This window comes from Eriocheir sinensis, chromosome 26 (genome assembly GCF_024679095.1).
Source record: "Eriocheir sinensis breed Jianghai 21 chromosome 26, ASM2467909v1, whole genome shotgun sequence".
Classification (NCBI taxonomy): Eukaryota; Metazoa; Arthropoda; class Malacostraca; order Decapoda; family Varunidae; genus Eriocheir; species Eriocheir sinensis.
The window spans coordinates 16,937,663-16,952,615 of record NC_066534.1 but is presented as its reverse complement, the minus strand read 5'-3'; the positions used below and the strand labels follow the sequence as shown (position 1 = coordinate 16,952,615).

The following is a 14,953-nucleotide window of genomic DNA, read 5'->3' as shown; positions in this document are numbered from 1 at the left end:
GAGACGGCAAGGAGGAGGAAGAAGGGGAGGAAGTGCGTAGAAGGAAGCGGAGGAGCTGAAGATGAGGGGAAGGAAGAGGGTGAAGAAGTATATTGAGAAGAGGAGGAGGAGGAGGAGGAGGAGGAAGAGGAAGTTGAAGATGAGGAACAGGAAGGAAGGGAGGATGTATATTGAATCGAAGGAGGAGGAGGAGGAGGAGGAGGAGGAGGAGGAGGAGGAAGAGGAGGTTGGAAATAGCAGGAAGAAGAAGAGGAGGAGAAAGAGTCAGAGGAAAACCAGAGAAAGAAGACCAAGAGGAACTGCAGGATAAAGAGAGGAAAGAGGAGGAAGATGATGGAAGGAGAAAATGGAGAGAAAAGAAAGAAGGAAGGAAGAAAATATAAAACAGATGAGAAGTAAAAACAAAGAATGGAGAGAAAAAGAAGAGTAAGAAGAAATCACAGAAAAAAAAGAAAAGAGAAAAGAAAGTAGAAGAAGGAAAAGAAGAAGGAAACGAAAAGGAGCAAGAAGAAGAGAGGAAGAAACAGAAGAAGAAGGGAAGGAGAAGAAGGAGGAAGAGGAGGAAGTCAGAAATCGCAGATGAGAGAGAGAGAGAGAGAGAGAGAGAGAGAGAGAGAGAGAGAGAGAGAGAGAGAGAGAGAGAGAGAGAGAGAGAGAGAAATCTGCGTAAAGGAAATTGAATAGAAAACAGAAGGGAAGAGAAAGAGAAAGGGAAATGAATGAGAGAAGGGAACAGAGAGAGAGAGAGAGAGAGAGAGAGAGAGAGAGAGAGAGAGAGAGAGAGAGAGAGAGAGAGAGAGAGAGAGAGAGAGAGAGAGAGAGAGGTCAGAGGGGCGTGGTGATGGTGGTGGTGATGGTGGTGGTGATGATGGTAGTGGTGGTGGTGGTAATGGTGAGGGTGCTAAAAGAGGACGAAAACGAGGAGGAAGAGGAGGAGGAGGAAGAAGAGGAGGAGGAAGAGGAAGAGGAGGAGGAGCGTCGCACAAATAAGTGAATGTCGTAATCCAAAACGACTCCAGGACAAAACGAACGACCAATTCCAGTCGTGTCCTCGAAGTGATGCTCCTCCTCCTCCTCCTCCTCCTCCTCCTCCTCCTCCTGTTTCACCTCTTCCTAGTAGTTCTCGTCCTCTTCTTCCTCCCCTGTTTCTCTTTTTTTTCGTTATTTTTTTCATTTTAATTTGCTTTTCATTATTTTTTTCACTATGTTTTATAATATTTTTCTTATGCCTCTGCTTCTTTTTTTGTTGTTGTTTGTTTCGTGTTTTTTTTTTCGTATTTTTCTCGCACTTTTCTGCTTTTTTTTGTTCCTCTTTTTTTTTTCTTGTGATTATTTTTTTTGTATGGTTTATATCAAGTTTCGTTCCTTCCCTTTTTTTCTCTTTCTTTCTTTTCTTTTTTCTTTACTTCCTTTTTTCGTTGTCTTTCTTTCCTTCTTTTTCTATTTCATTCATTATCACATCTTTTTCTCCCTTACCATTCCTCCTCTCTATCTCCCTATTAATCCTCCGTTCCTCTCCCTCCCTTCCCTCCCAATCCTCCCCAATCAATATCCAATCCCTTTTGCATAACTCATTAGCACTAAACACCTTTATTGGACGCTTATTACACCTTTTATCTCCTTCCAATCCCATATATCTTCCCTAATCCCTTATAAAGCAATTCGGTTCCTTTCTAATCCTCCTTGAATAGATGCAAAACACTGTAATTCCGTTTTCTGAGTGGCATTTAACACCTTTTATTTACTGATTATCACTTTTTTATCCTTATTTTTCTTTATTTCCTTTTCTTCAGTCCCTTTTATCTCAGTTCATTTTCTTTCACCTTTTTTCTCTTCTTTATTTATTTATTCCACATTTGACCTTCCTTTTTTTTCTTTCTTTTCGTTTATTTTCCCTTTTCTTTCCTTCACCTTTCAACTTTCTTTTTTTTCTTTCTTTTCATTTATTTTCCCTTTTCTTTCCTTTCTTTCACCTTCCACCTTTCATTTTCTCTTTCTCACCTTTCAACTTTCCTTTTTTTTCTTTCGCTCTTTTACCCTTCACTTTTCTTTATTTATTCCACCTTTAACCTTCCTTTTTCTTTCCCTTCATTTTCCCTTTCCTTTCTTTCACCTTTCACCTTTCCTTTCCTTCTTTTCTCCTTTCACATTCATATGCCCTAATTTTCCCACGTATTTCCCTTTCTCCAATCCCTTACACTTCAATCCCTTTTCTTTCCCTTCAAACACCTTCCATCTCACACACCTAATCCCCTTCCTTCACCCTTCCCTCTACCCTCCCTCCCTCCCTCCCTGACCCTCCTTACATACATAATCCTAACACATAATCCCTATCAGATACACATTAATAAACACAAACATTTATCGATTACCTTCCCTACCCCACACAACCTCCCTCACACACACACACGCACACGCACACACACACATACACGTAAGGACCCTCGCTGATTGGGTCTGTAATTGGTGCGGCAACTCTCGGTCTGTCGGGCTGACTTTCCTGCCGAACTGATGATGATTATACAAGGGGAGGCGAGGTGTGTTTTATTGGGCGCGTGATCAGAAGGGTTGGTTCGGGCAGGTGTGCGGAAGAGGTGTAGAGGGATAGTGAGTGTGCAAGGGGAGTGAGATGGTGTAGAGTGTGTTGGGGGTGCGGGTGGGTGAAAGGGGGTTTCTTGTTGATGTTTTGTGTCTCTCTTGTTTCCTTTCTCTCAACTCTTCTTCTTAGTTATCTCTCAGGGTTGACTTGCTCTCTTTTTCCTCCTTTTTCCTTCTTTCCTTACTCTCTTTTCCCTCTCTCTGCTTCTATTTTTCAACCTTTCCTTCTTGCTTTTTTCTCTCTTCCTGGCTCTCTGTCTCTGTTTCTCTTTTTCCTCCTCCTCCTCCTCTTCTTACTCTTTTTAACTTCCTCTCTCTCTTTCTCTCCCTCATTTCTTCTCTTATTTCTTGTTATTGGTGATTCTGCTTCTACAACTTCTAATTCCCTTCTTCCTCTTTCTCCTCTTCTTCCTCTTCGTTCTCCTCCTCTTTCTCCTCTTGCTTTCCTTTCCAATATTCAGATCTCCCTTGTTTTCATCCCTACCTTCCTCCTCCTCCTCCTCCTCCTCCTCCTCTTCCCTCCGCCATCCTTTCTCTCCTACGACCACTTAGCAAGGAGGAAGAGAAGAATCAACAGAAATTTAAGGTACAAACACAGATTCTCTCTCTCCCTTCCCCTCATTGGCCATTTCCTCCCCCCTCACTTTTTTTTTCCTTTCTCCTCCTCCTCCTCCTCCTCCTCCTCCTTCTCCTGCTTGTGTTTGTCTTCTCAGGTGTCCTCAGGTAAATTTTTCTTCTTCTTCTTTTCTCTATCTTTATTTCAGTCTTTTTATCTTTCTCTCTTTCTTGCTTCGGTCATTTCTTCCATTCATTAATTCTTCACTTCCTTTCTTTGATCTCTTTATTTTTTTCTCTTTTTTTCTTCATTTCTCTCTTCCTTCCTATCTTCCTTTCTTCATTGTCTTCTTTCACGTTTTTCCTCTTTCTATTTCTGTTGTCTTTCCTCTTTCCTCCTTTCCCCTGTCACTCCCTCTCTTTCGTCTTCCCTTTCTGTAATTCTTCCTTCCTCCCTTTCTCCTTTCACTTTTCTTTTGCTTATATTCCTTCCTTCCTTCCTTCCTTCTTTCTTTCCTTCATTCCTTTATCCCTTCCCTTATTCTCTCTTTTCCTTCCTTCTCTAATGCTTTCTTTCCTTCCTTCCTTCTTTCTTTCCTTTCTTCCTTTCTCCCTTCACTTACTCTCTCTCTCTCTATTCCTTCCTTCTCTTATGCCTTCCTTCCTTCCTTCCTTCTTCCTTCCTTTCTTCCTTCTTCTGTTTGGTTTCATTTAGTTCAAAGTTTAATTCCAAAATCTCTTATACCATTTTACCTTTTTATTTTTTCTTTCACTTCTACTTCTTTTTGTTATTTATTTTTCTATTTCTCCTTTCGTTTGCGTTTTCCTGTTTATTCCTCCATTCATTTTGCTTCCCCCTTCCCTTTCATTTGCGCTTTTGCTAACTACAGATTTCGTTTTTTCCCTTTCTCCTAACTCTCTCTCTCTCTCTCTCTCTCTCTCTCTCTCTCTCTCTCTCTCTGGGTATTCTTGTCTTTATATTCCTTTTCCTCTTCCTTCTGTTTTTGCTCTTCCCCCTCCTTCTCTTCCTCCTCCTCCTCCTCCTGCTCCTTTTCCTCCTCTCCCTCTTCGTCGTTCTCCTCCTTCTCCTCCTGTTTCTTTACTTCCTCCTTTCACTTGTTCTTCCTTTTCTTTCCTTTTTTTTTATTTACCACTCTGTTCCTCCTCCTCCTCATCTTCCTCCCCTCTTCCTCCTCCTCCTCCTCCTCCTCTTCACATAACAATTTTAATAGACAACAAATCCCTTTTATGTCATTTATTAGTAAGCTGTGTTGACTGATACAAGTTCTTTTCGTTCTTTTTGTTTCGCTTTTTTTTTATTTCAACATTAAAGCGACGGAGAGTTAGCACACACGCGCGCGCGGTATCTTTATTTCATCTCATTTTTACCAGTACGATTGAAGGGAGGATTCTGTTTTTAATATATCCGTTTTAGCTAACATTAAGGGGAGCATTCTGTTTTAATATATCCGTTTTAGCTAACATTAAGGGGAGAATTCTGTTTTTAATATATCCGTTTTAGCTAACATTAAGGGGAGCATTCTGGTTTTAATATATCCGTTTTAGCTAACATTAAGGGGAGCATTCTGTTTTAATATATCCGTTTTAGCTAACATTAAGGGGAGCATTCTGTTTTTAATATATCCGTCTTAGCTAACATTAAGGGGAGCATTCTGTTTTTAATATATCCGTTTTAGCTAACATTAAGGGGAGCATTCTGTTTTTAATATATGCGTTTTAGCTAACATTAAGGGAGCATTCTGTTTTTAGTATGCGTTTTGCTAACATTAAGGAGCATTCTGTTTTAATATATCCGTTTTAGCTAACATTAAGGGGAGCATTCTGTTTTTAATATATCCGTTTTAGCTAACATTAAGGGGAGCATTCTGTTTTTAATATATGCGTTTTAGCTAACATTAAGGGGAGCATTCTGTTTTTAGTATATGCGTTTTAGCTAACATTAAGGGGAGCATTCTGTTTTTAATATATCCGTTTTAGCTAACATTAAGGGGAGAATTCTGTTTTAATATATCCGTTTTAGCTAACATTAAGGGGAGCATTCTGTTTTTAATATATCCGTTTTAGCTAACATTAAGGGGAGCATTCTGTTTTAATATATGCGTTTTAGCTAACATTAAGGGGAGCATTCTGTTTTAATATATCCGTTTTAGCTAACATTAAGGGAGCATTCTGTTTTAATATATCCGTTTTAGCTAACATTAAGGAGAATTCTGTTTTAATATATCCGTTTAGCTAACATTATTCTGTTTTAATATATCCGTTTTAGCTAACATTAAGGGGAGCATTCTGTTTTAATATATGCGTTTTAGCTAACATTAAGGGGAGCATTCTGTTTTAATATATCCGTTTTAGCTAACATTAAGGGGAGGATTCTGTTTTTAATATATCCGTTTTAGCTAACATTAAGGGGAGAATTCTGTTTTTAATATATGCGTTTTAGCTAACATTAAGGGGAGGATTCTGTTTTTAATATATCCGTTTTAGCTTACATTTCTTTATCCTATCGCTGTGAGGTCCGTGTTCGTAGTTGCTCTCGCCTCTCATAGCAAACAATATAACCTGATCATCATTAGAAAAAGAAATCTGTATAATGATGATGTGGTTGGTCCATTTTAGGCCGCTCCTCTCAACTCTTTAAAGGAACAGTGATTTGCGGGCTTTATTTTCATTTTTGTTTTCTTTCTTTTCTGTGTCCTTTTTGCCCTTTTTATTTTTTGGCCTTCCCTTTGCATTGAATTCCCCCCTTTCCTCCCTCTTTCCTCCCATTTCCCTCTCAGAAAACCCCCTCCCTCCTCCCCTTCTCCCTCCCTCTTCCCTCACGACTGCAACGGACGTGATATTACAGAGAGAGGGAGAGAAAGAAAAGGAGGAGGAGGAGGAGGAGGAGGAGGAGATGTAACTAAGGGAGGAAGAAGGAAGGCAAATAGAAAAAGAGAGATAAAGGAGCAGAGTTTAAAAATAAAATGTTACCTTAAGTTCCATAATAAAGAAAACAGGAAAAGGAACAATTAAAAGGAAAAGATGTTTTGTAATTATTTATTTTCCTTTCTTTTGGAGATTATAAAGTAATGATCACTAAAGTATTGTATTAAAAAAAACAGGTGAAAAATAAACAGAAAATACTTGGACTCTACGTGATTTGTATTATTATTTTTTTTAAGATTAAGAATTCGTCGCTTAAGTTCTATATTAAAAAGGAAGAAGGAAGAAGCTTGCTAAGAAATAGATAAAGAGGAAAAATAAAGGAGAAAATAAAAGGAGAAAAGGAACGAAGATACTAAGAAATTAATAAAGAATGAAAAAAAGCAAATATTGGGATAACTTGTTACAGATGATAAAGTATTGAAGTTCTCCGCTAAAAAAAAAGACTACAAAAAATATCCCCCAAAAAAGACTTCACCTGACTTCACCTGCGCATAAATTCCACTCTGAATGAGATTATCTGAATTTAGGAGTTTAAGACCCGCGGGCCGAACGGGACTTTCCATTCACTTACGCATACTTTGCTCTTTTATTCTGCTTTCTTTTTTTTTCTTATCGTGAGAGAGAGAGAGAGAGAGAGTATCGTTTTAAGAATATTGCTAAGAAGTTTGTCAGTTTATCAGAGAGAGAGAGAGAGAGAGAGAGAGAGAGTTTATGCAAGTTAGGTGAAAATATTGTTATAAAGTAGAAAGAAAAGAAAAAAAAATAGAACAGAAGGATTAAGAAAGCAAAATAGATAAAGAAGAATAAAGATATGCAGATAATACACTTAATAAAATAATAATAATAATAATAATAATAATAATAATAATAATAATAATAACGATAATAATGCATAAAATGTGATAAAATAGGAAAATGAGTGAAGCTAAAAAAAAAAAAATGAAAAAAAGGGAAACGGCGTAGAAAAAGGGAGAAAAAAACTTGTTATAGGGAGAGTAAGACTACTAAAAGAACACTCCCTTTGCATTGAACTCCTCCCTTTCCTCTTTCTTTCCTCCTCCAATCCCTCTTTACCCCTCTCAAAATACCCCCTTCCTCCCCTTTCCTCCTTTCCTCCCCTTCCTCTCACGACTGCAACGGACGTGATATTAAAGCGAGAGGGAATAGAAGGAGGAGGAGGAAGAGGAGGAGGAGGAGGAGGAGGAGGAGGAGGAGGAAGGAAACTAAGGGAGAAAGAAGGAAAGCAAATAGAAAACGAGAGATAAAGGAGCCGAGTTCTAAAGGGCAAACTTCTTTAAATATTTTCCGACGACAAGGAACCCGCGAGAGAGTCGTAGAGATAACGGCGACTGGGCTGATAAGGGGCATTAGAGAGAGAGAGAGAGAGAGAGAGAGAGATTATCTTAGCCCTCTTCTTTCTACTCTTACTTCGCCTTCTCCTTTTCTCTCCTCTTCTTCTCTTCTCGTCTTCCTCTTCTTCCTCTTCCTTCTCTTCTTCCTCTTCTCTTATCATAGTCCTCTCCTTTCTATTCCTACTTCTTACTTCTACTTTTCTTTCTCCCACCTTCAATTCTCTCCTTCCTTTTCTTCCTTCTTCTTCTTCTTCTTCTTCTTCTTCTTCCTCCTGGTCCTAATCACACGTTTCCTCAGATCTAATTCTACACCCTTAGCTGTTTCTCCTCTCCTTCTTCCTCTTCTTCATCGTCTTCTACTACTTCTTCTCTTTCTTCTTCTTCTTCCTCCTCCTCCTCCTCCTCCTCCTCCTCCTCCTCCTCCTCCTCCTCCTCCTGGGTGAGGTTCTAAGAGTAAAACATCTAATCAAGGTTCACCTCGTCGCCCACAACACGCTGGGAGAGAGAGAGAGAGAGAGAGAGAGAGAGAGAGAGAGAGAGAGAGAGAGAGAGAGAGAGAGAGAGAACAAGACAGACAGACAAAGCCATCCCCTATCACTCCCCTTTCTCTCTCTCTCTCTCTCTCTCTCTCTCTCTCTCTCTCTCTCGGCTGCCAGGGACACGCCGCTCATACGAGAGAGTTTGTGAGGCTCCTTCTCTTGATGAAGGAGGAGGAGGAGGAGGAGGAGGAGGGTGAATAGGAGTAGAGGAGGAAACGGAGGAAGAGGTAGAGTATTAGTAGCAGTTATAGGAGGAGGAGGAGGAGAAGAAGAAGAAGAAGGAGAAGAAGAAGAAAAGGAGAAGAAGAAGAAGAAGGATAGCATGGAATAGGAGAAGGAAAAACAGCAAGAGAGGGAAGAGAAGGAGAAAGAAAAGGGAAGAGAAGGAGAAAGAAAAGGAAAAGAATGAGTAAGATAAGAAGGAAGAAAAGAAGAGAAGAAGGAGAAAGAGAAGTAGGAGAAAATGAAGGAAGAGAATGTAATCAAAAAGGACATAATGGAGATAGTGGTCGAGAGAGAGAGAGAGAGAGAGAGAGATAAGGGGGGGCAAGGGGGGCGGATTACCTCCTACTTTCACGCACCAGCAGGAGGGGAGGGGCGCGGCGCTCCCTCCCTCGTCCTGTCCGTCACGAATTAATAAAAAGAAACGAGAAGGAAAATTGCGCCGCATCGATGAAATTGTGCAGATCCGCATGTGTGTGTGTGTGTGTGTGTGTGTGTGTGTGTGTGTGTGTGTGTGTGTGTGTGTGTGTGTGTGTGTACTAATCTAGCTATGCATTGGTTTTAACGTTCATGTCTGTTTGTCTGTATGTATGTCTATGTATGTATGTACGCTCATGTATGTGTGTGTGTACGTTTTTTCAATGCCCAAAACTCGTGTGTACGTTTCTAAGCAATCACAGGTATACACATTTCCACAAGCTTGTATGTATGTATGTATGTATGTATGTCCATAAGCGTGTGTACATAGAAGCAAAAGCACACACACACACACACACACACACACACACACACACACACACACACACATAAACGCCGACATCGGTTTGCTAAGATAACATCCGGGGAAGAGGGGGGGTGGGGGTGGGGCAAGGGGGGCGAAGGGTGGGGGGGGCGCGAGATGCCTGCACCGCCCCGTTAAATTCTATACATATATACATAACTCTCACGGGGGGGAGGGGGGGGTCTCTCTGCCACTTACTGGGGTCGTGGAGGCGGCATAAACGCGGAGGAAAACGAGGAGGAGGAAGGGAGGTAAGAGAGGAGGGGAAGATTAAGATATATTTGTTAAGTTTATATGATAGCCTGCGACGACTGGCTGTTAGGAGGAGGAGGAGGAAAGAGGGAGAGAGGTAGAGAAAGGAGAAGAAGGAGGGAGAGGTAGAGAGGGAGGAAGAAAGAACAAGTATAGAGGGGAGGAGCCAGGTAGAGATGAAGATGTAGGGAAAAAAAGGGAGAGGAGGAGGATAGGAGAGCGAAGGGAGTGAATAGAAAGGGAGGGTGGAAGGGAGAAGAAGGGAGAGAGAGGGAGAGGTCAAGAGGAAGGAAGAAAATCATTGGAACGGAAGGAGGTGGAGAGTTAGTAATGAAGATGGAAGAAGAAATATGAATAGGAGGAGGTGGAAGAAAGTTAGAGAGGTAGGAAAGGAAGGTGAGAAAAGATGTTGCAGCGGTAGAGAAATTTACAGAAGAAGAATCCTAATAAATAAAAGGAGGTTGAAGGAAAAGGATAGCGTTTACATAGTCGATCCAGCTGTTAAGAATATATATATATATATATATATATATATATATATATATATATATATATATATATATATATATATATATATATATATATATATATATATATATATATATATATATATATATATATATATATATATATATATATATATATATATGCTATCCTCTTCCTTCAACCTCCTTTTATTTATTAGGCTTCTTATTATGTAAATTTCTCTACCGCTGAAATATTTTTCTTAGCAACTGAATCAACTATGTAAACGCCTGTACTCCTGTACTTTCAGCAATCCTCTGCGGTACTGTGGTACTGCGGTACGCGTTTTGTAGTGCGGTAGTACTGCAGTTCCGCAGTACCGCAAAAAGTACAGCAAGTGCCCAGCACTGGTGTGTGTGTGTGTGTGTGTGTGTGTGTGTGTGTGTGTGTGTGTGTGTGTGTGTGTGTGTGTGTGTTTAGGAGAAAGAAGAGGAAGAGGAGGAAGAGCAGTTGAAATAAGTGGGAGGAGGTTTGTTAGTATGAGAAATGCACATATGTAAGTATGTATGTGTGTATGTATGTATTTATGTATGTACGTGTATATGCGTGTGTGCGTTTGCGGAAAATATTTTGCACTCACAAACAAATGACAACGTTGTGTGCGAATGTACATGCGCGTATATGTATCTGGATGACCGTATGTATGTATGTATGTATGTCCGTGTGTGTGTGTGCATGTGTTTGTGTGTTTGGGGGGAACATTTGGCACTCAGGGAACAAAACGGCCGCGTTGTGAAAATTGCTCTATCGTTCTTTGGCGCAATTGGCACTCGATGGGGGGGAAGAAGTGCCTATGGGCGGACGAGGCACTGTGTTTTTGGGGGGCTGGGGCGGGGGAGGGGAGGGGGGTGGTCAGTCATTGGGCACGGGTATGGCGGGGCAAGCGAGTGTTATGTGATGCTGTGTGGGAGAGAAAGAGAGAGTGAGCGCGCGAGGTTGGTTATGAGAGTCTCGTTATTCGCGGGGAAGGCTATGGAGGACCTGTTACCCGCGGTGCTCATTCTCCGCCTCACACTCCGCGCCGGGGAATGAACTCCGAGGGCCGCGGGGATGGCCGGCTCAGCGTGAGTAAAAGCAAATGGTTTTCATCAAGTGATCATGGTCGATTATACTCACAGAATAAAGCACTGGCAATCTGGAAAAAAATGTCTAATTCACCTCCCAAGAAGAAAAAAAAGAAGAAACCGAAGTAATGAAATAAACTAACAAGTAAATATTCTTTGCGCTAATTTGACACCGGAGTAGCCCAGTGTGACGGTACATGGAAACACAGGGGGGTCGAGGGCAGCGTTGCCAGATTATCGTATTCACCACAACGTATTTTTTCATTTTTTAAGCCTCAAACTCTCGTACCTACACAAATAACGACAGAAAATCATCAAAGTTAGCATTAAAACTGTTATTTATTGAGGTTTGTGTTTTTTGCTATAGTTATCGGTCAGAAACTCCGAAAATGCAATGCGATGAGTACGATAATTTAGCAACGCTGGTCGAGGGGGTCTTTGGCTTTAACCCGGAAGCAGCGACGGGCCAAATTTGTGGCTTTACCGTGTACCAGCGATGGGCCAAATTTGTGGCTTTACCGTGTACCAGCGATGGGCCAAATTTCTGCCACGATATAAACCTCCCAAGATAGATGATGCATAAACTGATCACAAATGCGTTGATATATAATTATGAAATGGTTTGCGTGAGTGATGATTCTTTCTCATTATTTTGCTTAGAGGGGCCTTTAACCTAACTCATCTAACCTAACCTAAGATACATGACCCCGCAGCAACCAGGTTAATAGTCCTGATGCGGTGAGGGATGATAATGATGATGATGAGTATTGCACATTTACGAAGGAGCACTTTAAGAGAAATTACACACAACGATGCCGTGGTAAGAACAATATATATTTTTCAAAGATGGATGACGAAAGATATGAAAAAGAATATTACTCTCTCTCTCTCTCTCTCTCTCTCTCTCTCTCTCTCTCTCTCTCTCTCTCTCTCTCTCTCTCTCTCTCTCTCTCTCTCTCTCTCTCTCTCTCTCTCTCTCTCTCTCTCTCTCTCTATCTATATCTATCTCTCTCTCTCTCTCTCTCTCTCTCTCTCTCTCTCTCTCTCTCTCTCTCTCTCTCTCTCTCTCTCTCTCTCTCTCTCTCTCTCTCTTTGAATGTGAAAATAATGCGATATAAAGTTTTTCCGAATATTTTGCTGACGTTGGAGGGACAAAGGAAGGGAGGAAAAATGGGCTGCCTAAAATATAGAGAAGAGACACCATATGGAGGGAGGAGGAGAGAGAGAGGAGGAGGGAGAGAGAGAGGGAGGAGAGAGAAGAGAGAGAGAGAGAGAGAGAGAGAGAGAGAGTACTTTAATCCTCTGGCCATGTCATGTCTCTCTCTCTCTCTCTCTCTCTCTCTCTCTCTCTCTCTCTCTCTCTCTCTCTCTCTCTCTCTCTCTCTCTCTCTCTCTCTCTCTCTCTCTCTCTCTCTCTCTCTCTCTCTCGTAGCATCACCCCGATAATTGAGTCAGAGGAGAAGCTGAGGATAATTAAGGTGTGATTCAACAACCTCTCTTAGGCCTCCTCTCTCAGCCTCCTCCTCCTCCTCCTCCTCTTTCCTTCCTTTCCTCCCTTAATGATGGAGGAGGAAGGAGGCGTAATATAATTTTGCTATAAGCCCTCTCGTGTCGCCTGTCGAATTATTGATGATGTTTTGAGCGCCGTGTCTGTGTGTGTGTGTGTGTGTGTGTGTGTGTGTGTGTGTGTGTGTGTGTGTGTGTGTGTGTGTGTGTGTGTGTGTGTGTGTCTTACAATCTCTTTCTCTGCATATCTATCTGTCTACCTATCTAACTACCTATCTGTCTATCTATCTATCTATCTTTTATCTATTTTCTCTTCTCCTCCTCCTGTTTTGTCTCCCTCGTCATGTTTTTTTTTTCTTTCTTTGTATCATTTCCTTTGTTTTTGTTTTCATTTCTCATTTTTTTTTGTTTCCTTGTGTATTCTTCTTTTTCTTCTTCTTTTTCTTCTTCTTTTTCTCTTTTGCTTCGTTTTCATTCTTTTCCTTTTTCTTTTAATCTTCATTTCACCACCTGTGCGTCCTTTCAGTACCCTCTCTTCTCTTTTTTTCTCTTTTATTTCTCTCTTTTTCTTTCATATTGGTCTTTTTAAATGTTTTCTTTCTCTCCCTCCTCTTTACTCTTCATTTCTCCCCTAGTCCCTTCTCCTCCTCCTCCTCTTCCTCCTCTTCCTCCTCCACTTCTTCCTCCTCCTCCTCCTCCTCCTCCTCCTCCCTGTAACTGCCTCTCTTCACCATTACTCTTCTACAATTTCTGTTTCACCTCCTCCTCCTCCTCCTTTCCTTTCACGGCTCCTTCCTCCTCCTCCTCTTCCTTTTTTTCTTCCTAACGTCCTACATTCTCCTCTTAATCTTCCTTCTCTTCCAAGTGCTCTACATCCTCCTCTTCTTCCTCTTCCTCTCCTAAATCCCCACTACCACTTCCTCCTCCTCCTCCTCCTCCTCTCATCCTCTTCCTCTTTCTTTTCCTACCCTTTCCCTCCCCCTCATCACCTTCCCTCTTCTTTCCACAATTTCTCCATCTTCTCCGCCTCTTCCTCCTTGTACCTCACTCTTCCTCCCTCCTCCTCCTTCTCTCTCGTCTTATAAAACACTCCTCCTTTCTCTCCTCCTCCTTCTCTTAAAACTACACCACTTCTTCCACCTCCTCCTCCTCCTCCTCCTTCACCTCCTTTCTTCCTCGTCTTTTCACAGCCCAGGCCTTTTTTCCGCCCTTCCCTTTCCTCCCTTTGGTCGGCCGTTTCTCACCTCCTCACCTGTCTCCCGCAGCGCCCACCGGCCCGCCCCAGGAGGTCTCCGTTCACCTGCTCAACCTCACCTGTGCTTACGTCACCTGGAGCCCCCCGGAAGCCAGCCAGCAGCACGGCCCCATCACAGGTTACCAGGTGAGTGTGTCTAGGTGTTGGTGTCTATGTGTTAATTAGTTTCAGGTGATGTATGTAGGTATGTTGATTTTTTTATTTATTTTTCTTTATCTTTTTTATGTTTTGGGGGTTTGAGTTTTGTTTTTATTTCTTTTTAGTTTTTATACTTTCCTTCCTTCCTTCTCTTCTCCCTTTTTTTTCCTTGTCTTTGGGTCATCTTTTTTCCTCCTCTTTTCTTTTCTTTCCCTTAATTTCTTTTCCTTCTTTTATATCCTTTTTTATTTCTTCTTTATCTTTCGTCTTCCTTTCCTTTATTTCTAACTTCTCTCCCTCCCTTCCTCTCTACTACCTCCATTTACCTGTATGTATTTTTATCCATTTTTTTCCCCACTGTTTCCTTCCTATTTCTCTCCTCCTCTGCCTCATCTTTTTCCACCACCACCACCACTTCTTCTCTGCCCTCTCTTCCTTTCCCTCTCCTCTTCGCTTCTCTTCTCTTCCTTTCCCTCTTCTCCCTTCCACTGTTTCTTTCCTCCTCTCCTCTTTCCTCTCCCTTCCCACCATCACCACCACTCTACTTTCCATTCCTCCTCTTTCTCTTTTCTTCCTTCTCCTCGTTCCCTCCCTACCTCCATTCTCTCTCACCTCCTCTCCCTTCCCCTCTCCTCCCTCCTGCTTGGTGACGCTTCCTATGCCAACCACCTCTCCACCTCACCTGCCAAACCTTACCTTTCTGATACTCACCTTTGCCGCCAGGTGTAACAAGCAACTCTTTCCTTACCTGTGTTTACCTGTGCTCACCTTGCCTCACCTGCCCTTCCCTTACCTTAGTCCTTTTCCCGTGTCTTGCTTGCTTTATTTCCTTTTTGTTATCTCGCTTTCCTGGTGGTAGGATGCTGGACGCTTTCCTTTCCTTGTTCTACCTTACCTTACCTTTCTTTCCCTTCCCTTCCCTTCCTTCCCATTTATTTATATCCTTCTGTTTCCTTACTTCTCTTGTTGCCTTCCTTTCCATTCCCATCCCTTTCCATCCCATTCCTTTCCTCTTCCCTTACCTTCCCTTCCTTTCCCTTTCCTTCCTCACCATTTCTATCCTTCTATTTCCTTCCTTCTCTTCCGTGTCCTTCCTCTCCATTCACATCCCTTTCCATCATTTTTTTCTCCTTTCCCATTTTCTTTCCTTTCTTATACCTTCCCTTCCCTTTCCTCCTCTTCCCTTCCCTTCCCTTCCCTTCCTTTCCATTTCCTTTCTC

The 14,953-nt window shown here is 41.7% G+C and overlaps 1 protein-coding gene across 1 annotated transcript in view; it reads left to right on the top strand.

Annotated features, from left to right (window-relative positions):
- LOC127003840 (roundabout homolog 2-like) overlaps positions 1-14,953 on the top strand; it is a gene marked incomplete at its 5' end in the record, with an annotated part of 245,879 nt that overhangs the window by 178,359 nt on the left and 52,567 nt on the right. The window contains one exon of the mRNA XM_050870915.1: positions 13,606-13,721. Within this exon, the coding sequence (XP_050726872.1) occupies positions 13,606-13,721 (116 nt within the window). The remainder of the gene's footprint in view (positions 1-13,605; positions 13,722-14,953) is intronic.